At 46.4% G+C, this 26520-nt stretch overlaps 1 protein-coding gene across 7 annotated transcripts in view; it reads right to left on the reverse strand.

Moving 5' to 3' along the window:
- TENM2 (teneurin transmembrane protein 2) overlaps positions 1 to 26520 on the reverse strand; it is an 897969-nt gene that overhangs the window by 123231 nt on the left and 748218 nt on the right. For 5 of the 7 annotated variants that reach the window (XM_036312664.1, XM_036312658.1, XM_036312663.1 and 2 more), the window contains 3 exons: positions 14653 to 14847; positions 8465 to 8665; positions 6690 to 6875 (listed from right to left, as the gene is read on the reverse strand). In XM_036312664.1, coding sequence (XP_036168557.1) covers positions 6690 to 6875; positions 8465 to 8665; positions 14653 to 14847 — 582 coding nt within the window. The remainder of the gene's footprint in view (positions 1 to 6689; positions 6876 to 8464; positions 8666 to 14652; positions 14848 to 26520) is intronic. The other 2 variants (XM_036312661.1, XM_036312660.1) reach the window with 2 other exon arrangements.

Here is a 26520-nt window from a genome sequence, read left to right on the forward strand (position 1 = left end):
ATCCGATAACAGCAGAACCCCAAACTTCTACTTCAAAAAAAGGTTGTTTTTTTTTTTTTTAAACTGTACTTATTATAAAAGTCAATCCAGAGTTAAAAACAAGTTCTCATAGACCCAGTTTGAGACATTTTGGTTGAAAGTAGCCAACTCCAACTTCACAATACGCCTCTACTAACATAAGGACATTCAGATTTTTGATTCCAGGCACTATTGGGATGTTTGCTAAGAGAAGCAGGTTTAATTCCAGTAAGAGAGGCAGTTTATGCTTCTCTGTAAGAACCAGGTTCCAGCCACATTACAGGACTTTTTTTAGGAAATTAATAGTGGGTCAGTGTTATTTTTCACATGCTATCAACTGCCCCATGGATGGAAGGCAGATAGGTCAAAGGGAGGTCGAAATTAGTAGAAATGCGTTAGTGAGAATTGAGTTTGATAATCCTCCCTGCCCTTTAGTTTCTTACACTGGTCCTAGATAATGATGTGATGTGAAGGTGATGATGATGACATGAGCTCACATTTATTTGGCTCTTACTGTATGGTGGACACTCTGCCAAGTACTTTACATGTAACCCAGTGAGGTAGGTAGTTTTAGTATCCCCATTTTACAGACAAAGAAACCGAGGCACACAGACATTAGGAAACTTGCTTAGATTTGACCTTGGGAAGATGCACACAAAAGCCTCTGTCTTGAGCACTTCATTATCACACTTGCATTGTCCTGAGTCCAAGAGCAGTGGACACAGATAGACGAGCCCTTACTTTAACACCATCTCCCTCTTTTAACAAACACGAATATAAATGGATGAAGTGGAGCCTGGGTTAATCAGACTATGTAAGAATGTCTTTCAATGCACCAAAGATACACTAGATCAGTGGTTCTCAACCTTCCTAGTACCACGACCCTTTAATACAGTTCCTCATGTTGTGGTGACCCCCAACCATAAAATTATTTTCGTTGCTACTTCATAACTGTCATTTTGTTACTGTTATGAATTCTAATGTAAATATCTGATATGCCAGATGTATTTTCATTGTTACAAATTGAACATAATTAAAGCATAGTGATTAATCACAAAAACAATATGTAATTATATATGTGTTTTCCCATGGTCTTAGGCAACCCCTGTAAAAGGGTCGTTCGACCCCCAAAGGGGTCATGACCCACAGGTTGAGAACCGCTGCACTAGATAAACTGGATAGAGATGGGAACTAAGATGAGCAGAAAAACTAACAGCAAAGCACCACTGACTATCTTCAATAATTCAACAACACATCACCAGCTGAGCCAGCCCTCTGCTTGATCTACCCTTTAATGTAAAATGTATATTATGGAGCCAAGCAGGAAACTCTCCCTGCTCCAACAGAAGAAAGATCTGATTGTGCTAGAACAGCCCATTCATGATTTTGCATCAAAAGCAATAAAATTCTGGACATGTGGACAGGAACTTAGAGATCTCATCCACGTGTGTTCAAAATTGGTGAGGCAGTTTCCCCCTTTCGTTGTAGCTCACCTTTTGCAGTGCCGTTAAAATGTGTCCCTGTAACTTCTACCTCCTGGCCCTTGTTCTGGGTTTGGGTTAAGAAACCTATGCAGACCGCCTGACCCAGATTCAGTGAGAACTTCTGGGCACACGGCAATTGTCGGTCTTCAATAAGAAGGCTCACATTTTGGCCAAATTGTGGGGGTCGGAGGGGTGGGGGGACAAATCAGAAGTGGAACATCTTTTGTTCTTTGCTAAGAGTTGTTTATAATTTTTAACATGAAAGACCATCACCTTAGGGTTTTACTTAAAAAAAAAAAAAAAAAGATGAAGCTCCTAGGCCAGACTCCAAGTCAGGGCCCCCAGAGGAATGGGTTAATTAACCAATCGGAGAATTAGCTGCTTCCACAGACCTGGTGGTAAGGAGGCCTCCCTTCCACCGTGGTTAATTTCATCTCAATTTGATCTCAGGGTAGAGTCACAAAAGTGTGATGTTCAAGGGTAATAGCTTCAGGAAGAAAGTTTCTGTAACATAGAATGAAGCTGGACTGCGATGCAGAAGCAGCCGCTTTCAGTCTGAAGTTGGCTAATTTTGACAGCCGTTTTCTTCCCAACCTGCTCCCCGTAGTTCTGAGGCTCTCTCCCTCTTGGACTGTGACCTGTCTACTTTAGATGACAATCACTTAATCAGCCCATCAGATCCTCTCACAGCTGGTTCTACCTTGGGTAAAGACTCATTTTCCTTATTAACATCACAAGAACCTATTTCTTCCCCCAACCAATTAAAGAGGAAAAATAGAAGGGCCCCAGTGCGACAGAGGAAAGGGAAAACTTTTCTGACTTGTGGCACATGGGCAGGTCACTCAGCCCCACACGGTCCTAGAAAGAGTCCTCATGATTCTGAAAAGCAACTGGAGGTCAGGATCACATAAGACAAAATAAACAAGTTGAAATAACCATCACAGACATTACTCGCTGCCCAGATACCCAACAGTTCACCTAGGGTCGGTGCCTAGTGTTGGTGGATTTATTCTATGGGCATGTTAGGTTGTATTATTCAGAATGGATGTCTGGACAGTCCACATTCAGGAGATAATTAGCTTTCCTCCTTGCATTCAACGGCTACATGATTGTTGGTTTCTCCCTGTACTGCCCAACTATTCTGCTCACAAAACACAACTAACATCTATTCTATTTCTTTATAATGCAAGAGACGCTTCTCCCAGTTTACCATAGTTGGTCGTGATTTTTGACCTATTCTTTGGTTCCTTTATGCCCTAGTGCTGTAGCCTTGGATGGCTTTCTGCAGTTAAATCCCCTGGATTAATAAGGGGTGGCTGTGGTGGTAGGGGCAGGTTATAGAAAAAACAACGCATTTTAGAATAAAGCTATTCTACCCACACAATATGCCTTCTGACTTATTCATAAGAATAAACGCAGCCTATCCAAATAATGCTACTATATTGCAAAGATATACATGAATTGTGCTTGATTTGGATTCAAAGCTTATTTCTTCTTTATGCAATTCTGTAACTTTTAGCCATACCTTGTATTAACTTGTTAGAAGAGGTAATATAAGAATTGCTGCTTGGTGGAATCCAGGCTACCAATAACTTAGCTCTAATGGTTACCATTGAAATGGTATTCCTTATATTTAATCTCTAGTGATATGTACTCACTTTCCAAATATAAAAAATATGATTTTGTTGAAAAAATTCCAAAAGTGCATTTGGCCAAACATGGCTAGATCCCGATGACTCTACCCTATTGTGTTAGAAGTCTATGGTTTTACCCTCATCCTCCCCACCCCCTGACCCCCGCCCCGCCACCGCAATCTATCATCTTGTTTCCTTCAGCAAAATAAATCTGATCCACAAGTGCTGATGGGAGTTATTCAGTGGACTATTGGCAATGACCCAAGCAAACAGCCTCCCTATGACCTTCTGAAAATAGGCCACAGGCAACCCAATTTCCCCAACCATAGCCACCCAGTGCTCCCCCTCACCCCCAACCCCCCAGTACATTGTTTGAAGACCAGGTGCCATTTCATTCTTATCTATTTCTATTTTCAAAATACAGCATTTGAGGCTCTGCTTGGAGTGAACCAAGGAGCCCCTCTTTCCTTTCTCTGTGTTTGTAAATTGTGGCATTTACTTAAAACGAATGGACAGGAGTGTCTGCTCAAAATAAAAGATGAAAACTTCACGCAACAGCTCTGGGGCCAGAGGTGGAAAAGCAAAGGAAGCAATTATGTGCGTATGAACATCTCTAGCTTCTGAATAGCAAGTCTCAGCAACAAAGGTATGTCTGGCCTTTTTTTTTGAGTAAACCCCAGGGAACACAGCTATGAGGAGACAGCATCTATCCTACAAATGAAACCAGAGAGCTCTAATTTCTCACAAGCAAAGACTTGGTGATAAAGATCTTTGAAAATTACACAGTTGTAAGTAACTCATAAAGTCACGAGAGATCACTGTTTTGAACAAGAGGCTTGCCTGGATCACCACTCTCTTCATTTTGGGAGCTTGACGAGGCATGTAAATTTGCATTTCCTCTACGTCTCTCAAGAACTCATGTATCTTAGTGCACGAAGATGTGAATCTTGAACCAAACATTTCAAGCAGCAGAAACACCTTTTTCTAATGCATCCTTCCCGGAGGGCTAGCTAGAACGAGACATCTCCTGTGTTCTCTGCTGGCTATATCCTCACCATTTTCTACTGAGTCATCTTCTCATCTCATTTCCAAAGGCCCCAGAGACACTTCACCTCAACTCTAGTTTTCTCTCCACTCCATGTGCTGATACCGGCACCTTTCCCCTTTCTCTCGGCCCCTGATGCCCTTCAAGCTGCAACAGGGGTCCTTCTCCTCATCCAAGCTGACCCACCTCTCTTTCTCCTCTCTCTCCATCAAGAATTGTGTGACTCTCTAATTCAGGATTGGCCTTTTTTTTTTTTTTTACTGTAAAGGACCAGATAACAAATGGCTTTGTGGACTAGGAGGCCTCTGTCCCAATCATTCAACGCAGCGACACATGTGGAAACTGACAGTACACCCATGAGAGGATGTGGCTGTCTACTAACAACATTTGTTTACGGACACTGAAATTTGAATTTCATGTAATTGTCAAGTGCAAGAAGATATTAAATTTTTTTCAATGCTTAATAATAAATGTAAAAACTGTTCTTAGCTCAAAAGCCATAGAACAACAGGCAGCAGGCCAGATTCTGCCCCACCGGCCGTGGTTTGCTCTGATCCATCTGGGCTGCCCTCCTGTGAGCTATTCCCAGAGTAGAGAGGGCGGTAGGGAGGAGAGAGCCAGCAGGCATCCCTGTGGGGCACTACATCCTCGGCAGATGTGGGAAGGGGAGAGCCCTGGGGAGGGGAAGCTGGGTTGTGTGGATGGAAAGAAAGTAGATTTTCTACCTAAAGATTATTGAGGGGGCAAGAGCTCTTCTGGGGGAAAGGTCAGGGCAATAGAGGTATGGAGAACTGGGAAGTGTTTAAATCACAGTAGGCATGCAAAAAATATATCACAGGGAACGTCCCTGACAGTGGAAGCTATTAGTAAGAATCTCAAACTGTCCTGCAGTGGGCTGTGCACACCCCTCCCCTGAAAGTCTTCTGAATTCTCCCCCTGACTCTGCAGGGAGCTGAAGATGAAAGTGGCTGCAGGGGGAGCAGGGTCTGAAGCATCATTGAGAGATTGCAAAAACAATTCACTGCCAACAGGCTGTCCCGGCAGGGTCCCAGTGCTACGGCCGTGGCTCGATCGGCACGCTGCCCCTTGGATGTCCAATTAGATGGATCAGGGAAGTCTAATGCAGAGTGCACTTTACCTCTGCCTGAGCGCCCAAATGAACAGCATGGGAAACTGAGTCTGGCCCCACGAGTCAGCCCTGGATAAGCTCCTCACCCCCGTCTCTCACTTCAGGTGGACAACCTATGACTAGGGTTTTGGGGTGGGACAGAGAAGAGGGCCCCCAACTTGACAGCTAGAACCCAAGTGACTTCAAGGGGGCAAGGCAGGAGTTTGGCTGGAGACATCTCTGAGTGATTTCATGCAAGCAAGTGAATTAGCCAGCTTGGCATGAAATGGACCCCGGACCTGACTTGATAAAACAGCAGAGCTGAAAACTGGAGGTAATGCCCTAACCGGTTTGGCTCAGTGGATAGAGCATCGGCCTGCGGACTCAAGGGTCCCGGGTTCGATTCCGGTCAAGGGCATGTACCTTGGTTGCGGGCACAACCCCAGTGGGGAGTGTGCAGGAGGCAGCTGATTGATGTTTCTCTCTCATCTATCCCTCTCTCTTCCTCTCTGTAAAAAAATCAATAAAATACATTAAAAAACAACAACAACAAAAACTGGAGGTAAGATGTAGGGGCGCTCAACTGTCTGAGAGATGTGGAAACCAGAGCTTTCTTCTCCTCACTTAAAGGGACATTGGGTACAGTCAATCAAGTATTTTCCCACTCAAACTATAAGAATAACAAAAAACAAACAAAAGCTCACCACCCCCCGCCCCCCAAAAACAAAAAAACAAAAACTTGACAACTATTACTTCTCAACAAAGGAAATGATCTTTAAAACCCTCTCAGTCGGAAGCTTATACAGAGAGGGGGCTGAGTGAGAATGAAATGGGACCAGAGGAGGCATTCAATGATGGGGGTGGTGATGGGCCCAGGAGGAAGCCTGGTCTAGGGACAGCAAGAGGATGCTCAAACCTATGACAGTGGTCCTTGGCTGCCCAGGAAACCTGGGAGCCTGCCTGCATCCAACCTTGTCTAAAATAAATGAGTTCCATTGCTGCCAGCAAGCAGGGATCCAGGGACCCAGCCAGCTGGGTGAACATCGAAAAAGGGGTGACAGGCAGACCACAGTCATTGGGGAGCTTGAATCTCCAGGCCCTAACAATTTCCCATGCATGTGCATTTCCCCTCCCCAAGATCAGTAATTTGGATGGATCTTCTAATTCGGTCCCTTTCCTCCCAATCTTGAATTCTGGAAAGCAGGGAAAGCCTTTGCCGATAGGGAACCTTGCTTTTCCTTTCGCCACCCCTGTGGGGATTTGGAGAGGCAGCGAGAAGGTTGGAGAGCACTCGTGTCCCTGAAGGAACAGCCGGTTGCAATGCACGACCATCACTATCGATCTACGATTTATGAAAATAAAGCAATATGTGCCTGTTTCGGTGCCTGCCGTTTGCCTACCAATGGTGCAGTGTTCACCATTCCAGCCCTCTCGGCATTCACATTTGCCATCTTTACAGGTCCCGTGCTCAATGCAGCGGGGGTGGCACACGCGTTGGTCACAAGCGGCGCCTGTCCAGCCCTCTTCACAGCGGCAGGCTCCCCCGATGCAGACGCCGTGAGTGCCACAGTCTACTGAGCACACTTCTGGAAGAAAAACAATGATTACAGCTCAACACCACCCTGGCGACACCCTCCGCGGGAGGCCAGACCACGCACCTGGCCCGGGACCCTGGCGCAGGCCCCACGGCCCAGCACTCTGTCACCTTGGGAGGCCTTTCTCTCCCCTGGCCAGGGCCGAGTGCATTGTTACGGATTCTGCAGAGCGGTTCTCTGGCCCAGCAGCAGCACGGTCCCCTGGGAACCTGTGCCTCAGTTGGACCCGCTGAATGAGAAGCTGGGAGTGGGGCTCGGGAATCTGTTCTAACATGTCCTCCAGGTCGGCTTGATGCTCACCAGAGTGTGAGAACCGAGGCTACCGCAGGAGAGCCGGCGTGGCCATCCACTCTGGCGGAGTTTCCTGGGAGGTGCCCCCCTGAGAAGAGACCTGGGAATCCTGACTCCTTAGCCTGCTGGGTCATCGTCCCCCTTGAGAGCCTGAACTGATCCAAGGCCCATTGGGGACCACATGGTGACGTCATTCCTGCACCTAGTAGCAACGATGACCCTGGAGCTGTGCTGCATTTACACAGCCTCTTTCTCAAAGGAGCTCAAAGTCTTTTGTGCTTGGGGAGGAGACAGACAGACAGATATGCACTCTCTGGCTTTCCAGACCTCTCACGCGAGGACAAGCACGTGCCGGACATTCATCCTCAGGACGGACTACTGAGGGGGGCGTGGCTCGTGGGGCCCAGGAGGGGAAATCAGGCCACGGGGGAGGGTCACAGAGCGTGTCATCAGCACAGTGGGCCCCCCTCCCCTCATCCTTTGCAGGGTTTGGCCTGGACCACCAGCATCGGAGCTGAAGCCAGACTCAAGTGGTTTCCAGAACAGCCCATGTTAACTGACGCTTCTCTTTTGCTTTCGGCAATGAAATATTCATTTCTTTCCCACGGTCGGCAAAGCTCCGCATAGATTCACTTACTGATTGCCTGGCAATCTGACAGCTGTCTCGCTACCGGAGGAAGGGGGCGGGACCATGATCACTTGCTTGGATGGGCACTTGTCAGTGTGAGGGGAACCCTTCCCAGGAAGGCTAGGGCTGACTTGAACTGTTGAACCATTCCATTGTAAGGTCACTTGGGAGGTAAGACACACACTCTTAATTTTAGGAAAATAAAGTGTACAGCACAACTTCATTATTTGCCTGCCACGGGAGTACTGTGGAGTTTTATAGAAGGTTCTCGCTGCACCCGAGGGAGCCTCTTTTCTGTTTTATAGGATGTTCCATTCAGCTTGCCTGGGACTGAATTGTTCTGTTTGGCATTCTGGTACCTTTAGGGAGCACACATAAGGAAATTCATAATGCAAACGGAAGCATCCCTCCGGGGCCCCTCATCCCTTTGCAGGGATGGACCAACGAGGTACGAGAACCTATGCAGTGGCTTTTTTTTGTTTTGTTTTGTTTCTCACTGACTTCATGACGGAGGAGAAGAGAGTTAAGAGACCAAAGTCCAGGGACCAAAGGCCCTATGTCCCCAGCTGAGCGTGAGGAGGAGATGCCCACGCATTTGGGCTCACGGGAGGACACAGGACACACGTGTTGGGGAAAGTGAGCAGAAGACCTCGCGGCTTACCAATGGAGCAGTCGGGACCCATCCAGTTGGGATCGCAGCTGCAGAGGCCTGTGTCGGGGAGGTAGGTGCCGTGCCCGCTGCACTGGTCTGGGCACTGGACCCTCGCCAGCTCACAGTTTAGACCACCCCAGCCAGGGCTGCAAAGGCATTCTCCATTTACACAGACCCCATGGCTGGAGCAGGTGGGATCCAAGCAGTCAACTGGAAAAGACGAAAAGGAAAATATCATCACTCATGGGGGATGGGCCACGAGACACCAGATACCAGCTGAATGCACCAGTGGCTCACCAGTTCCTATCCCCCTGCAAGCAAATGGAACAGCCAGGTAATACTGACGTGGTCCCTTAAAGAATTCAAGACTTGTTATTTGTCAAAACACCAAATCTCAAATTTGAAGAGAATGTGAGAGAAAAAAGGGACTTTCTCAAGCAGAGCTAGGATGAATCAGGTATAGGGGCGTGCCATTCAACCTTGAGAACTTGCATTTATAAACATTGGTGCCTTAGAGGAACCTATCAGAGTTTCTAAGATGGAACATGAATATGTTGATACCTGTGTGTGTGGTATTGCCAAACCCAATTACCCCTCATTATTGGAGAGAAAAGTAGAGAGACTCATTCTAGCTTCACTCATACTTGACTTCAGAAGGTACCAAAAGACTAAAAAGGAAGTCAATACAATTCATAAACGATTGACTTTCTAAACTATGTCACTTAGGCTAAGCCTAAAATGAGTTTTCATTTTCTGAGCCTACATCTATTGAAGGAGTTAGTAGATGTGCAGGATAGAAGAATTGAGGTTGGGTGTGGAAATAATCCAATGGGGTAACCTCCCCACAGAGAATCATGAGTGGACTGGATGGGTGAATCTCGGCTGTGGCACCAACCAGGCAGCCAATCGAACTACTTCATGGTTAGATTCTGTTGTTCTTGTCAATTTCATGGTCTGATTGTTTGGCCATCTCAATAATGAGAGTGGATATCTATCCAGTGGGTCACCTGAAGATTATTATTCTGAAATCAACTCAAAGTGAGAAGAGGAGTGAGCTGCAAAGGCAATTCTTGAGGATGGACTTTGTGCATGAGATGAGATCCCAAACTTCAGACATCCAGCCAGCCAAGGGTGGTCAACTTAGAAGACCAGCTTCCTTAGGTATTCCTAGGAATTTGGAGAAGAGAGCTCTGCACACCATGGAGTTTGAAGGCAAATGGTGGGTAGTCTCGCAGGGGGCCCTATGTTACTTTGTAGATCAGAAAAATAGGGAGGACTCATCGCCTTATTTGACCAAAACATATCTTTCCTCCATTTTTAACAGCTTGGAAACCAGGCCTGTGGGCCTAGGTGAAAGCATTTGCTTCTGCCATCACCTGGGGGGTGGGGCACACCTAGCTTGAGACCTCTTCCAATCTTCCTCTTGAAGTGATATGGACCACACGGATCGTGTCATTCCTTCCCTCCAGTGTGTGCATGCCATCTTGTGTTCAGATTCTCAGAGAAGATTTTCATTTTCTCTCCTTGCCCAATGCCAGGATTAAAACATGTAAGATTCTTGGCCTGGAAATGGTTCACCATGACACTGAGAGAGCAACCCCTTGGGGTCCCAGCTTTTCGTAGGACAGTGTCTTTTTTCTTTCTTACGGTAAACACTATCATGATGCATTTTCAAATGGTGTACATTAGCTCTAAATATGACATTATTCAGCTTATCCATGCCACGTGGACACCAGACTTGAGGAACATGGATTTGTTAGAAATCACGATATTCTATGAAGTTTCCAAAGAGCACCCCTCCCTTGAGGCAAAAACAAGCATTTTCAGTGTTAAGAGGTGTTTCTCGGGATTCCATTAGGATATTCTCAGGAAGATATTATTTATGGAAATCAGTTTGCAACTATTTGAGCCATGGGGAAACAGAAGCTACCATTGTTTTGTTATTTATTTATTTTTTAAAAAATCAGGTGTACATTCTCAGACAGGTGAATTTGAGTGATTTACTATTAGTTGAAGCTGTTCTGATGACGGTACTTGCTCTGGTTATAATCACTTTAATGTTGAATTCATTGTCTTGGGGATTATAACTCCTGGTGAAATGAAGCCTTTCTGATACCTTCGAATCTGCTCCATTCAGGATGTGGAGCACATCTGTACGTAAATGAATGAAAGGTTCGACTACACAGAAGACATTTACAAAGAGGCTGTGCAATGCCTTTGTTGTCTCTGCCTAGCACGTATTAAGGGAATATAGTAGGTGTTCAATACACAATTGCTACATGGAAGAATGAATGGCAGATGTTGCTATTAGCATTTGTTGTTAATGGGACAAATTTCCAGTGTGAAGACTGATGAGAAAAATGGTGTTAATGACTTTTTGCTTTGAAGAAGAATGCTGTGCAATTTGGGATCTGCAAAATATAAACTAATTCATTCAGAATCCATGTTTTCCATATTCTTCTAGTAAAAGAAAATCCCTGAGTTCTAGTTTTTATTCTGACCCCATTTCTAACAGCAAAATCGAAATGTACACAAAAACACCTCATGTGCTATGTGCCTCCAAAATTACCCTTCATTTATAATTACCCACTTAAAAGGTTTGGGGAGGTGCCAAGAGCAAGGAGCTTTCAAGAAACTAAAAAACTATATCCCAATCTTTTTCTTAAAAGGATGAAATCAAAAGTAATATACAAAAAAATAAATAAAATGACATTTTTTTCTTCCAGATAAATGAACTCACCCTTCTTTATCCTGAATTATGGTATGAAGGAAGGAAGAAAATCCACTGAGATTTATTAGCCAGGACTGGTATGTCATAAAAAGAACCATTTATTACATCTAGAAATATGAGCTAACCCTTTCTCTGGTCAGGATACCAGTAAATATGCCCCACTGTGCTATGTAATTATAGCAGCTGATGGAATAACTAAGTGTGGACTTTAAGAGGGGCAGTTTCACTATGAATTTTAAATTTGGTTCCAATTTCAGCAGAGGGTCTTGTGGCCACATCCTTAGAGTCTTTAGCAGGCAAGAAGGACGATGGCATGTTACGAAGCTTTATAAATAGAAACAGTGTTATACTTAAAAGGAGGACAGTGGCCTTTACCAGCTAAGTACCATGTGCCTTCCACCACCAGCCCCCCGCAGCAGCTGAGATCATTAGAACTCATTTAGTCTTGAGCCCTCTGTAGGTTTGACGAAAAAGGGTTGTGAATGCAAGTTCCATCCCCGAGGATAAAAAAGGAGGTCAAGGAGTTTCACAAACAATAAGTGCTATAAACCCCCGAAGAACCATGAATTACATTTATGAAGTTAAATGTCATTGAAAAATGACTCAACGGTGAAACTGACATGAAAACATGGCTGACATCAACTAACATGTCAATTCCTCACTCATCACCTTCCCACTCCCTCAGACATCATCGCATGAAACCTCATGAATATGTCTGTTCATTTTCTTGGGCAAATGTGTTAATAGTAAAACAATGTTTATGCAGCAAAAAATGGAGGATGGCAACTATTGATTTCATTGCCACGGCTGTTTCAGGTAAATTGTTTGAACGTTATGACTGTGATGAATATCAGAAATAAAAAAGCTAAATGGAAGAAAAAAAGTGCTGATCCAGACTTTCTGATTCCATTTCCCATTTTGAAAACAGCATATGAATCACTCGGTTCATTCTTTTTGGGGAGGAGAAATCAATAGATGAGATTTCATCCCTTTGTAATGATCCGAGTGGTTTCCTTGTTTTGTTGGATGGCTAATTCATTCTGGGCATTTAAGTAAGATTGGTCGGGAGAGTGGGGAAGTTGAGGAGTCACTTGAAATTCCACGCAGACAGATATGCACAATCTTTACTGGAGGGAAAAAATTCTAAGGTGGGCAATGTCATAGCTCTAGCACTTTCCTCTCCAAATGATGTATGCAAGAGGTGGCTTTAACCTTCTGGTCACATTATTGGCCTCTCCCCTGTTTTCAGTGAGTGCAGCTTTGCCTTCTGCGGTCCATTTATCTCTAGGAACTTTAACCTCTCAGGCAGGGTTATTAGATCAGTACTTCCTCCATCCCTACTCCCAATTTCGTTTTATGATGCAGAAAGAGGGAGGCTACCTTTTATAACAGAGGGAAAAAGTATCTATTGAGTTGAACAAGTGAAGATCCGGGGGTCAGACTTCTGGGCCCCATTAAGGGCATTACCACTGATATATTAGAACGATCTTAGAAGAAGATGTCATGGAAGCTGACTCTCTGTAGCCATAGATCTAAAAACGGTGAAATGGGAGATTTCACAGAGGGAGCATCTGGTTGTGTCTCTAAGGCTAAGCCACCGTCATTGCTTTGTGGTGAGGGCTGTCATGGTTGGCTATTTTGTACAGAAGCCTGGAGATCCATAGGTTAATGGGATGGGACAACGGATTCACTTGCATCTGAGAACGTCAGAGCACCTGAGGTCCCTCCTTATCACCTTGGCAGTCAACAGCTGAGAGAGAACACGGGCATAGGTGTCCAGCTGGATCTTTTCTGTGGGGACATCCTGGGTAGTCCCCTGGACATCTTTAGCTGTTTCCCATGGAGTTGGCTGGGGGCTTCACTTTCCCCCTTAGTTGTTGGGTCAGCTGACAATTCTTTTTTTTCACTGGGAACAGGGGAGAAAAAATGGCGGTTTGAAATGTGCGGGGATGTTTCACTGGGAGATGGACTTAGAGAATGTGTGCTCAGCTGGAAGACAGCCACTAAACTGATTCAAAGGTAGGGGAGTAGGTGAGGGGCAGAGAGGACCTGTCTTCCACTACTTAAAAGTCCATTAGAGAAGCAATAGATGGACAACCAGAGATACCTCATTCTAGAAGGGCACACACAGAGCAGGGTGGCTGGAGGCAGCTGGACTGAGTTCCCTTGCCTTACAGGTACCACAGGGGGTCCCAATACCTTGGCAACAACTAACTCTTCTGAAAGAACTAAGCAGAGTCCCCAGGACTAGTCAGAGTGGCTTCTGAGCACTTCAGAGAAGGGCTCTTTCTCCTGGTCTCTGTTCAAGTTATGTAGGACTGGAGTCGGTTTATGACACCCCCTGACTTTTACCCACAGTGTTCGAGGCCACTTTCCCGTGTGCCCCAGTGAGCTCTTGGTCAGTACCTGCCAGCTCTCCTGCCGCACACTCACCACTGTCCCCGCACCCTGTGATGGTAGGCAACCAAAACGACTTCCCCTACAGGGTGATTTTAAGTGACAGGGACACCTGTGGTCTTTCAGGCCTGACTGCGTTCTAGTGGTATTCGTTTTTCAGAGGTATTTGCACAGACACACACTAGTATATGGGTCTTAGGTTACCAGGAACAGTAACAACAAACAGCTTTGGGGAAGACTGAAAGATTGGGTGCGGGGATTAAGGATTTTTCCTTCTTTTCCGGATAGGTTTTGGGAGTCCCAATGCAGAGCTCTTTAAATAAAGCAAAAGAAAAGAGGGAGGAAGACAGGGGAAGGGGAAGGAAGAAAAGAGGCAGGAAGGGGAGGAGGAAAGACAGTGGGAAAGAGAAGACAGAAAGACAAAGGCAGAGGAAGCAATTTAACGAGGGGGAAAAGAAGGAGAAAGCGAAAAGGAGCGAATTAACATGAAGAAAAACCACACATTCTTTCCAGAACCATTCCACAAGCCTTCTGTCTTCTCCTACTTAAAAGTCCGTCTAACTGTGCTGCATACCTGAAACGAATACAAAGTAAACCTGAATGTAAAATGTGATGGAAAAACAAAGCTTCAGGTTTTGTTTTGTTAAATCCTCCCCCCCAGGATATTTTTCCATTGATTTCTAGAGAGTGGAAGAGAGAGCGAAAAACAGAGAAATATCAAATATCGATTGGTTGCCTCCTGCACACGCCCTGGGCCCCGGGCAAGGAGGAGCCTGCAACTGAGGTACGTGCCCTTGACTGGAACAAAGCCTGGGATCCTTCTGTCCACAGGCCAACGCTCTATCCACTGAGCCAAACCGGCTAGGGCAAGCTTCGAGTTCTTAAAAATAAGCAAGTCCATAAAGCCAAAGAGTTTGAAGTTTTCTGTGCAAAATGTTGAAGTTGCCTTTGCTGAGTGTGGAGCCTGGGACTGGGCTGGTCAGCCAAGGTCTGGGCTTGCACACTCCCCGCCCCCCATCCCTGCCTGCCGCCCCACTAGCACAGCCCGCCCCCGCCCCATGGAGCTCACCTTCCTCACAGTGCTCCCCTTTGTAGCCTGCAGAGCAGACGCAGGTCCCATCTATACAGGAGCCGTGGCCCCCGCAGGAGGGGTCGATGCACTGATTCATGGGCACATCGCACTCGGCGCCCTTCCAGCCGCTGTAGCACTGGCATGTCCCTTTGGAGTACTGTCCGTTCCCGCTGCACAGCACAGGGCAGGCGGCTGCAAAACCAGAGACAGAGCACCAGGTCATGGGGGCCAGCGCCTGAAGGGCCTGGTCGGTCTCAGGAGGCGGAGCCTGCCTGGCGTTTCAGCTGAGCTCGCCATGTCCCAGGCCAGGACGCTGGCCTGGCCGGGGAAGTACAGAGGCATCTTCAAATGATCAGTAACCATCACCACCACCAGCACCACCAGCACCGCAAAAATGCTACTGACAGCAGCAGTCACTGCCAATTCAATGCTTATTATGTGCCAGGCTGGGCGCAGAATGCTTTATGTGCAATTACTCTTACCATCATCCTTGTCATCATAATCCCTCTACAAGGCAGAAGCTAGACTCACAGGTTTGACAGGTGAGGCTCAGAGTCAGGTGGCCCAAGTCACCGAACCCATGAGCGGGTTGGAAGCCAGGTTGGCTCGACTTGAAGCTGTGCCCCTCGCTAAGCTGTACGGACTCTCATGCTGTTGTTGTTGGTTTGGGGGTTGAGAACCCGCTTTGCTGATTCTTCCCCCCACACCCCCACCCCCCAGATTAGTTGATTCCTATTGCTATTATGTTCCCTAGAAAGGAAGGGGGATGGGCCACAGTTGTGCCACCATCTCTCTACGCCTCAGTTTCCTTGTCTAGACCATGATGAAATAACTGCAGCTAGCTCCAAGTCGGTGGAGTATAATCAAGTATGAGGATGGGTGTGCCGGGCCTATTACAGAAACCAGAAAGAGGAGGGCAGGTGGGAGCTGTGGTGTCATGAGCAGTTCCTGTCTCAGCCGGGACCCTCTGCATCTGTTGATGGGAAGAAAGCTGAAAGCCAGCAGGGACTGTCTGGTAGGAGATTTCCCACAGTTTTCACCCATTTGGCCTCAGTTGTACCAATTCTGCCCTTTTAGAGATGGAGAGTGGGATTGCAGTGGTTGCCTTCAGGCTTTGAACTTCTCAGCTCCGGATCGGTTTATAAAGACTCTAAATTTCCAACCTGGCTTCTCCGTGAGTCTAAAATGGGGACACGGCTCTGGGCTACGGACCTGTCATTCAGAGACCTTCAGAAATGACCGACAGAGATGTCATACTATGTCCTGGTTTCCCTGGGATTTGCAATGCAAAGGGTCCAAGAATTCAACATGTGCTGAATGTCTCCCCATCACACGAAACGATTGTACATCTGATCAGATCACTCCCTAGTCAACGGCCCCCCCGCCCTATCAACCTCTCTTACTGTCATGTTTCTGTTTAGGTTTTACAGTAATTAGCTTTCCTCTGCGAGTGTCTGATTTCTCAAAGACATCGTAAACTGCGCGAAGACAGGACCTGGTTTATCGCGGCTGATTTCCTCCTGGTGCTGCACTCATCAATGTTGACTTGATTAAGAAAATCTTTCTCCTATGTTCTGATAATCAGGGATTCCCACGTGGGAAGGTTATGGGCAGGCACCGCATAGCCATAAATGAAAGATGTGGACAGACCAATGTCTGTAGCGAACCCCTTCCCTTTTTCTGGGAAACTGACCGAAAACAAAAACATCTGAGCAGCTGACATATGACCGAGGGTATATTCCACCGAGAGGCGGAAGAGGATCGAAAAAAAAGGAGCAAATAATTATTGTCTTTATTCCTTGATAAAAGCCAGTTCGGATTATTTTCTTTATTCCTATTGAAATGGTTTCTCTTCTGCATACACTCTAAGCGGTGAAAAAAACTAGGATTGTCTAGAAGGTAAGAATGGATTTTATTTAAAATCAGGTGCCTAGGAAATCAAATTTAAAAGGTGACCTATTTAAATTACTCAGGGGGAAAAAAAAAAAAAGGAGGATAGGCAGGTCAGAGAGTTCTCCCCAGTCTAAATGCAGCCTTCCTTCAGTATGTTTGCAGCATGCTCACCGGGAGTGTGGTAAAAAATGCAAAACACTGTGATGTTCTCTGGAAAGTGGGGCACTCGGTGGCTCAGCTGTTGTCACGATAAAAAGCAGAAGGCCGGTCAAAGAGGAGTGAAGCTCTCTAGTAATCCATTGCCATCAGGGCAGAGAGTGCAAATGCCAGATGAGCGCCCCCTAGTGGTCACTCAGTTGACCTGCATGGAGAGGGCCTTGGGTAATATTCATTCTCAGACATTACTGTATGGAAGGCTCAGCCTAGACCTCTTTTCAGAGGCTGGATGTGAAATGGAAACCCCCTGTAGTAATAACTCTTCTCATACTTTTACTATCATGAAGTCCATATGATTTTTTAAATATCAGGTTACAGGACAGACAATTCTGACTTAACACCTTGCCCAATAATAATATGGAATAGAAGTGGCAAGAGCAAGGGTTTGGGTGCTAGAAAGAACTGGGTACAAGACCTAGCCCATCACTTACTGTGGGATTTTGGCAAGATTACTGCACTTCTCTGAGACCTAATTTCCCCTTAAAAAAACCGTCACTCAGAATTGATGAAGTGGTAAGTGAGATCGCGTGCTCAAGGACTCAAAACAGTAGCTGTCACCTGGTTTGCCATGAACGGGTGTTTCCTCATGAATTTCAACCCATATTTCCAAATGGAATTCAAGGGTTGATAGTGTGAAAAATGTCGTAGTTCTCAAGTGTGCGTGCACACACAAACACACACACACACATGCACCCCCACACCCACCACCACAGAAGAGCATCAGAGAGCTCTCATCTGTTCCTTCCCCAGTCTTCCCTGGCTGTGGGCAGTAGGCGGTTCCGGAATCACGTGCAGAGTGTTTTATGTCCCCCACCCCTCTCTTCTCTTCCTAAAGGCTTCCAGGAGCAGAACATCGTGCATTCGAGCTTCTACTTAAAATTAATTAGAATGTTTGTACAAAGTGACTATTCCTGTTTCACTAAATCTGGTAAATGGAAGCTCTAAGGCTCCCGTAGAAGACAAATAAATTACCGTTGTCACTGACGACTGACAAGTTAGCAGGCCAATGACAAAAAAATGACACAATTTAGATCCACCTCAATGGTGTAAAGCTCATTTTAATGATCAAGCTAGAGATTACTTTCCTTCCACCAAAGTTCTTTGTAAGGGATGGGATGAGTTATCAGTGTTATTTACTTGGTGGGAAGTAACAGGACAAACCACTCGTGTCTGCTGTTTTAAGTAAGGCAAGTCTTGTCTACTTGGAGTTGCAGTAGAGAGCATATCTGAAGGAAAGTAGCAATGGTTGAAGAGGCTTAATCATACAGGCAGAGGGAATTTCAAATAATGTCTCTTCTAAAAATGGCTTGAAATCTGATTGAAAACCCAGTTGGAAAAGAGAATTGAAAATATTTGAACCTAGTACACCAGCTAAATTGTCAAAATAGCACTAACAATTGGTTGCCTTGCATCCCAGTTAGTGAATAATATTCGTGAATAACCTAATAGGTGTTAGTAGCTGGGATAGGTAGGAGGGAAAAATGAGGAGAAAGGAAGATGCATTGATTCCCCTGAAGCAATTGAGGATGTAATGTTTGGGTCACGGAGGTGATGCAAACGGAGTTCAGTGTCATTGAAGCCAAAACTGTGTCCCACTGTCTTTCCAGACTGGACCTCGCTGGGCGCTGAGCAAAACAGTGTTAGTAAAGAGAGTCTCACTTCTTGCGAGGCTCCTGCTATTGGCAACCCATTTGGTAGACAATCAAGCTGACCTCTACTGTATGCCACACTCAAAATTAATTCCAGATACATTAAAGATGTAACTAGAAAAAACCCTACAGAACTATTAGAAAAAATATTAAAGCTAATTTTATTTTCTTGGGAAGCGGGATATGTAAGGAAGACATACATTCTAGAAACTAAGAAGGAACAGGAGAAAGATCAGAGCTGATTACATGAATTTTAGATCTTCTGTATGACGAAGAACCAAAATTAAGAGATGAACGACACCAGGAACAAATACATTTTAACGCATTTTACAGAATAAAGTTTGATGTCTGAAATACACAAAGGGTGTTTTCTAATCAATAAAAAGTCAGAGGAATGAAAACCCGGGTAGAGGACATATAAACATAAACATAAAAAGCCAATAAAAGTATGAAGAGACATGCAGTTTCATTAGGAATTAAGTATAGATAAAAATAATAATGAGAGAGAATCCTTGGCTTATCAGATTGGAAGAAAAAAAGGAAACAGCTGAAAGATGGATAAGCCCAGGGCTGTCTTGGCCGAGGGAATTGCTCTGTGAAACACAGCTGGTGGGGGCACAGTTTGCCACCATCTGGATAGCTCCCTGGCTCAATGCACCCCAGAGAGAAGCCTGTTGACCTCAGTGCCTCGGTTTTCCCTCCCTCTTAAATGGGCACAGCAGTAAAGACTTCTTGTGTAGGAAGAGTGAAGAAGTTAGAAAGCAGAACTAAGGAATGATGATGCAACTACAAATGTGAATATCACCCACCATTCTGATCACGATGGGCACCTCCGACCCGAATGGCCCCCCACTCGGACACTCGGACACTCAGACACTCTAGCGTCTCCCCCATCTCTAGCTGGTCTCAGCGGGGGCAAGATCCAGCAGGACCCCGTGAAGAGAGGAAAGCAAAGGGCGCCTCTGACAGACAGGGGCAGAGCGCAGGTGCACCGGCTTCCTCGCTCCCGTTGTGTCAAATGGCACATTAATAAGCAGGAAAGCGACTCAGGAAAGAATTTCTAGAAGGACAAAAACCTCATCAGGTGTGTCAGATGTATGACAGTCAGGAGCCACGTGGGGAAAGAAGCACATGCTGACTTAAGCGTGAAAGTATAGACGCTTTAATTAATCCGGGGTGAATTTAATTGCTTTAGTTAAGTGGAAATCGGGTTAAAAATGATGCAGAGCATGCTGGGGTGTGTTAAAAACATGACATATGAGTTGGATGAATCGATAAATTAAAAGTGCACAGATGTTTTAATTAAACCCAGGGAAGTTAACGAAGATCGCAAGAGACTTTTAAGCCTATGATTAATTCAATTCATTTAAAATACCTGTAGAGATATGGGGACGCCTCCATTTCGAGAGTTATAAAAGTTCTCAATCGATAAGTGCTTAAGCGGTTTTTAAAAAAGTCTTAAGGTGTTTTTCCTTGTGTGTGTGTGTGCGCGCGCGCGTGTGACTGAACCGCATTAATTACATAATGAATATTTAAATTCTTCAGCGCATACAGTAAGCTTTTTCTGCAGCTCCAGTCCAGGCTGAAGTAGCTTTTCATTCTTATTGCGATTCAAGCATCGAGATGAGTTTGCAAAGTATTGGTGTCCACACGCATGGAAGTTTCCGGAAGACATGGAGGGTCTGTTTATTCACTGCTGTCAGGCTGCCCGAATTTTGTGTTTTTTTTTTTGTTTGTTTGTTTGTTTTTTTTTACTCCTCATCTGAGGATATGTTTATTGATTTTAGAGAGAGAGGAAGAGAGAGGGAAACATCTATGGGAGAGGGAAACATCAATGGGGATCTACCCACAGCCTTTTGGTGTACGGGAAGATGCTCCCACAGCTGAGCCACCCTGCCAGGGACCCCTTCGCTTTTCCCCAGCGGCGTGATGACAGACACTTTATGCTCAGCCTTGATTTTTTAATCTTTCCAATGGGATGAGAATCCTGGGATTCCCACCCCACAGTGTTTTTCTGAGGATGAAATGAAGTAATGTCTGTCCAGTTCTACGCACCGTGCCTGGCACACAGTGAGAAATCTATAGATAAGAGTCTATAGATAAGAGTTTGCTATCAGTGTTGTTATTAGGGGGAAATTGTTCAACTCAGCCCATTTAAAGAGACAGGACAGGGCGGAGCACCCTCTTTCCCATCAACCGTTCAGCCAGCCTCCTCTCTAAGGACCCCTTTACTTCCCACACAAAGGTTTTCCTAAGGCACCCAACTCGGCATGCAGGTCGAGGATGTGTGTGCCTGGGCGAGTCACTGCTTCCTAAGGCTGCTCTGCGACGTACCTAGTAGTTTAGAAAGGAAAACAAAGTTTCCACCCCCACAAGCAATTCAACTTGGGGGAGGGCTGCCTGATTTAAGCCCTGGGAAGTGAGTTCTGTTTGGTAATGGGAGAAGCATGAGCCATGCCGTCAGCCGCCAGGTTTTAGAGGTTGCAGGCCTGGACCTGCATGGGGCAGCAGATAAAGGGCCCTGTGACACGGGGGTGGCAGCAGGTCTCCATCTGGAGGCGCTTGAGGAGAGCCGTGACAGGTCCTGAGAGCCTGGGAGGATGCTGGAGGTGGAGGAATGCCACCTGGGGCCAAGTGGACAGGGCATTGGCTGTGAAGACAGAGCATAAATGGCAGAGCGTGTCGGAGGTCTGTGAAACAGGAGCTGGCAGGCGACGGGATGTGGGAGGTGACGAGACATACCTGGCTGAGTGGGGTGGGGGGACAGAGGCGTTCAGAGCAGCAGGCTCTGAAGGTAGACAGGCCTCCTTTCAAATGCTGGCTCTGCACTTGCTACCTAGTAAACCCTAGTTTCCGCTCCTGAAAACGTTGTCTTGGGCTCCGACCTAAATCCTAGTGGGCGGCCACACAAAAACTGCCTGCGAAGCACATCTTCCTTCTGTCTCACATCCCCCGAGGTTAACCTCAGGGCTGGGCTGGCATCAGGGGTCCTGGCCAGAGGCCTGGTTTGAATCTTAACAAGATCACTTACTAGCTGAGGGATTTTTGTTGTTGTTAATCCTTACCCGAGGACATTTTTTCCATTGATTTTTAGGAAGAGTGGAAGAGAGGGGGAGAGGCAGAAAGACAGAAACATCGATGTGAGAAAGACACATAGATTGGTTGCCCTGACCAGGGCGGAAGCCTGCAACCAAGGTATGTGCCCTTGACCAGAATCGAACCCAGGACCCTTCAGTCCATAGGCTGAGGCTCTATCCACGAAGCCAAAGGGCCAGGGCCAGCTGAGGGATCTTGAGCAAGTCACTGAACCTCTCTGTGCTTCACTGTCCAATCTATGAAAGGGGTAATAGCCATTTATAAAACAGGGCTATTGATGATTAAATGACAGGTATGCAGTTGCTTCGTACAGAGGCTGGCACACAGTAGGAACTCAGTAAATATCAGCAATGACGATGGTGATTATAATTTGAGTTGAGAGTTGCAGCCCTAAGAAGGACTGAGTAGTGGGTACATTTGCAGGTTAAGAGGAGGAAAATGGAAGATCCCTGGTTTCTGTTCTCAAGGCTCCGCAGAAGCGGGGTAGGAGCCAAAACCAGCCTATAGGGAGAGTGAGAGGAGACTTTAGGCTCCCATGGTTGTGCCATTTCCAGGCCTCCCCCTACAGCTGTTCAGCAGCAGGAGTTGTCATTTCTAATAGCTACTCAATACGCAGTACCCAACGTGCACGGCTCTGGTGTGTTGAGTGTCTGCTGCTGGTTGGGGCCTCAAGTTCAGAACCAAATAGACCAGCCAAGGAGCCAGTGTCAAAGCACAGTCATCAGAAGCCCTGGGTCTCTTGGGAAATGCAAGGCGGCTTTTCCAACCACCCAAGGAAGCAGCGTAAGTCAATGAAAGACCTTCTAGTAAAAGTAAAATAAAAAGGAATCATAATTAAAGAGCATCGAGCCCGCAACAAATAGCATTAAAGTAATGAGAAAGCCGTGCAAGGGGAATAGTAATAACCAGACACTGTAGACGAAACAATAACTGGAATAATAAGCACAATTATAGGAGGACAGGAGACGCACAAGTTACCAGGAAAGAAAGGCCATTTTTCCTTCGGCTCCGAGTCAGAACAGATTGCTCACTGCATTGCACCAGCTATGAAATTCTACAGGGAAAGACACTATTCCGTGTAGTTCCTTTACACGCTTTCTCCATGGGACTCTGCGCATTCCCCGATGCTCACTGGCTATTTTCTTAGATCCATACTTCATTGCTCCATAAACTTCCTCATCTTCTCCTTTATAATGACCACAGCACTCAAAGCCCACATCACAGCATTTTGGGTTGAACTTGGACTTCCCACTTGCTTATCCTGTGCCTCCACCAGCAGGGAGCTCTCAGGGGCAGGGGCAGGGCCATGGCCCTCCTGCTCACCATGGTCTTCCTGGCACTCGGCACAGGGCCTGGCTCATAGAAGGCACATATTAAACATCTGTCAGATGCATGAGTAAGTTCAGTCTCTCCATGATTTGGAATAATGGGTAGGGACTCTCATGTATTCTTTCAGTGGGAGGGTCAGGTGCATTTTGACTTCTGGGCTGCTCGGGACCCCCAGCTTGGTGGGTGCTGTGGAAGAAAGGCTTTGCAAATGCCTGCTGACTCCTCTGTTCACTGCAAGGAAGTCTGCAGGCGCCTGATGTAGACTGGCAGGTTCATAAGAAGATAGGGAGCTGCCGCCCGCACCGCGCATCCGAGGGCACGGGAGGCGCAGCATGAGGTCAGGAGAGTAAATCCTCATTTCTGTCACTAGGACACATATCTCGTTGCTCAGATGTGACTGGGATCTCACTTGCTAACGTGGCAAATTCTCCCCCTGGCAGGAGGGCCGGAGTCTGCTGGTTGCCTGCAGCAGAAACTGGCAGAACTCGGGGCCTCCTGGCACAGCTGTCAGCGAAGGAGCAAAGGTGAAGGCGAATTTGTGAGGGAGGACCTTGGGCTCGGCCCTCCTGAGGGCTTTTATCCAGAAAGAAGGGGGATGATTGTGGGCCACTGCCAGGAGATGGCGTCACCGTCCTGGGTCACGGGAGACCCGAGACCAGCTGTCCTTCCTCCCTGCACTGGGTAGCACCATTACCTCACCCTGTCTGCTCCAGGTTACTTCCTGTTAACACTCAGGAGCTTCTTAGGCTCAAAAGTTGTTGGTGAGTGGCAGCCTGTGACAGCTGCCAATAACTGTGCTGGACCAAGGGGGTAGGGCCTCCAGTGTCTCTGCTTTATGTGCAAGGGGAAGTGGGGTGGGCACAGGGAAGGTACACACACATACATACTCACACTCACACACAACCACATTTTACATTTTTTTCTCATTAAAAATCAGAACTGCATGTTTGATAGGTTTCACTGAGGAGGGTGCGGCAGGCACCTCACTAAAAATGCATAACCACCATCAAGTGACGAGAAACCATCAGGTAGACCACACTGAGGGACGTGCTGCAAAATACCTGACAGCACTCTTCAGAACGGTCAAGGTCATGGGAGGCACAGAAGATAGGAAAAGACTGAGGAATCCTCAGGGTGGAGGGGACTCAGGAGACGTGACCAGAAAAGGCAATGTGGGATCTAGGCTGGAATAAAAGAACAAAACTGGGAAAAAAAAGTCTGAGAATTAGTCAATAGCATTGCATCAATGTTAATTTCCTGGTCTCAATAATAGGACGACAGTAATTTAAAATGTTGACATTAGGGGTGAACCCTATATTGAAACTCTGTGTACTGTTTTTGCAATTTGTTCACAAGGCTAAAATGATTTCAAATATAAAAAGCTGTAATCATTGGGCCCAGCCTGCATGGTTCAGTGGTTGAGTGTCGACCTACGAACCAGGAAGTCACAGTTTGATTCCCGGTCAGGGAACATGCCTGGGTTGTAGGCTCGATCCCCAGTGTGGGGCGTGCAGGAGGCAGCTGATCGATGATTTTTCTCTCATCACTGATGTTTCTATTTCTCTCTCCCTCTCCCTTCCTCTCTGAAATCAATAAGAAAAAAGAAGATATATATATATTAGAGGCCCAGTGCACAAAAATTTGTGCACTGGCGGGGCGGGGATGTCCCTCAGCCTGACCTGTGCCCTCTCACAGTCTGGGACCCCTCGGGAGATAACCATCTACTGGCTTAGACCTGCTCCCTGGGTGGCAGATGGCAGGCCCGATCTAACGGTGCCTGCCCCGCCGCCCCGGGTCATGCACATGGCAGGCCCGATCCGGGGTTGGGGAAGGCAGCGGATAGCGCTGCCCCGCCCTGCCTGCAGTATGCAAATTTAACAGCCATCGTTATTGGGTTAATTTGCATACTCTTCTGATTGGCTGATGGGCATAGCGAAGGTACGGTCAATTAGCATCTTTGTCTTTTATTAGTGTAGATCAGGGGTGGGCAAACTTTTTGACTCGAGGGCCACAATGGGTTCTTAAACTGGACCGGAGGGCCGGAACAAAAGCATGGATGGAGTGTTTGTGTGAACTAATATAAATTCAAAGTAAACATCATTACATAAAAGGGTATGGTCTTTTTTTTTTTAGTTTTATTCATTTCAAACAGGCCGGATCTGGCCCATGGGCCGTAGTTTGCCCAAGGCTGGTGTAGATGCTATAAACATTGGGAAAGGTGGTTAAAATAGGATTTACTTGATGTTGATATAAAGACGAAAAAGTATGTATTAAGTACTCTGCACAATGCCTGGAACATATTTAGTACTTAACAATGATTCTTATCTATAATAATAAAAGCATAATATGCTAATAAGACCAGATGTCCTTCTGGATGATATTCCAGACAAAGCTGGGGCTGTGAGGGAAGCCTGGGTCTTGGGTGTCTGCCAGAGGCCTGAGGGAAGCCCGGGTCCTGGGTGCCAGAGGGAAGCTGGTGATGGCAGCCGGGGGAAGGAAGGCCTACTCTTACACGAATTTTGTGCCTTGGGCCTCTAGTTTAGAAATAATCTGAAGTAGAGGCTTAACATAGCCAAGTAAGTCTGGCACTGATCATTCCATTCACCCACTAGAAGTGGGGTGTCCGTTTTTACGGGTCTCTCACATTACCATACAGGTGTAGTTAGTGGGTGTTGTTACTTTTCAGGAGCCAGGACTCAGGAGATGAGGGGTTAGAGGAGCAAGGATGGCTTCCCAGCGCCCAGGTCCACTTTGGCATCCTCGATAGAAAATCAGTGTGAGAAGCTGACTTGGATTGAATGCTGCTGAAAGGGTTACAGGTGGGATTAACATTTCCTACCAATTACTTGATTCCAGTGTTCTTTAAAAATTTTTTTGATTTGGACACTGTTCCTTTTTTTTTTTTAAAAAAAATATTTTGATTGATTTCAGAGAGAGGAAGAGGGAGGGAGAGAGAGAAAAAGATTAATGAGAGAGGAACAATGATTGGCTGCCTCCTACATACCCCCTACTGGGGATCGAGCCCACCATCTGAGCATGTGCCCTGACCTGGAAAATTGAACCATGACCTCCCCCTGGTCATCGGTCGATGCTCAACCACTGAACTACACTGGCTGGACTGAACATTGTTCCTTTTAAGGTAAAATTTCCCATGTCAACATGCTGAGCTGACTTTAAGAAATATCCTACCTAATAAAAGAGAAACATGGTAATTGGCATATGACCGCTACCCTTCCCATTGGCTAATCAGGGCAATATGCAAATTAACTGCCAACCAAGATGGTGGCCGGCAGCCAGGCAGCTTGAAACTAACATGAGGCTTGCTTGCTTCAGTGACGGAGGAAACCAACGTTCCCCGCCTGCTTTGCCGGCCTCTGAGCCTGCAGTTTAAGAAACATTGTAACGAATATAGAAGCTAAACAAAACCCCAGAAACCTGCTTTTAGCGAGCCCGGGATCTCAGAGCTGAAGTTGATACAGAGTTTCGGTTCTATAATCGAAACAAACCAGATACCTTCTTTCAGCAGCAGAAGCCTCAGAGCTGGAGCCAGAGCTAAAGCTGGCCCAGAATAAAAAAAAAAAAAAGAAAAAAAAGGAGCAGTTGGGAGCTTCAGTCCCAGCCTGAAAACAGCCCTCAGCCCCTCACCCAGACTGGCCAGGCACCCCAGTGGGGACCCCTACCC

Source organism: Myotis myotis, unplaced genomic scaffold (genome assembly GCF_014108235.1).
Source record: "Myotis myotis isolate mMyoMyo1 unplaced genomic scaffold, mMyoMyo1.p scaffold_m19_p_6, whole genome shotgun sequence".
Classification (NCBI taxonomy): Eukaryota; Metazoa; Chordata; class Mammalia; order Chiroptera; family Vespertilionidae; genus Myotis; species Myotis myotis.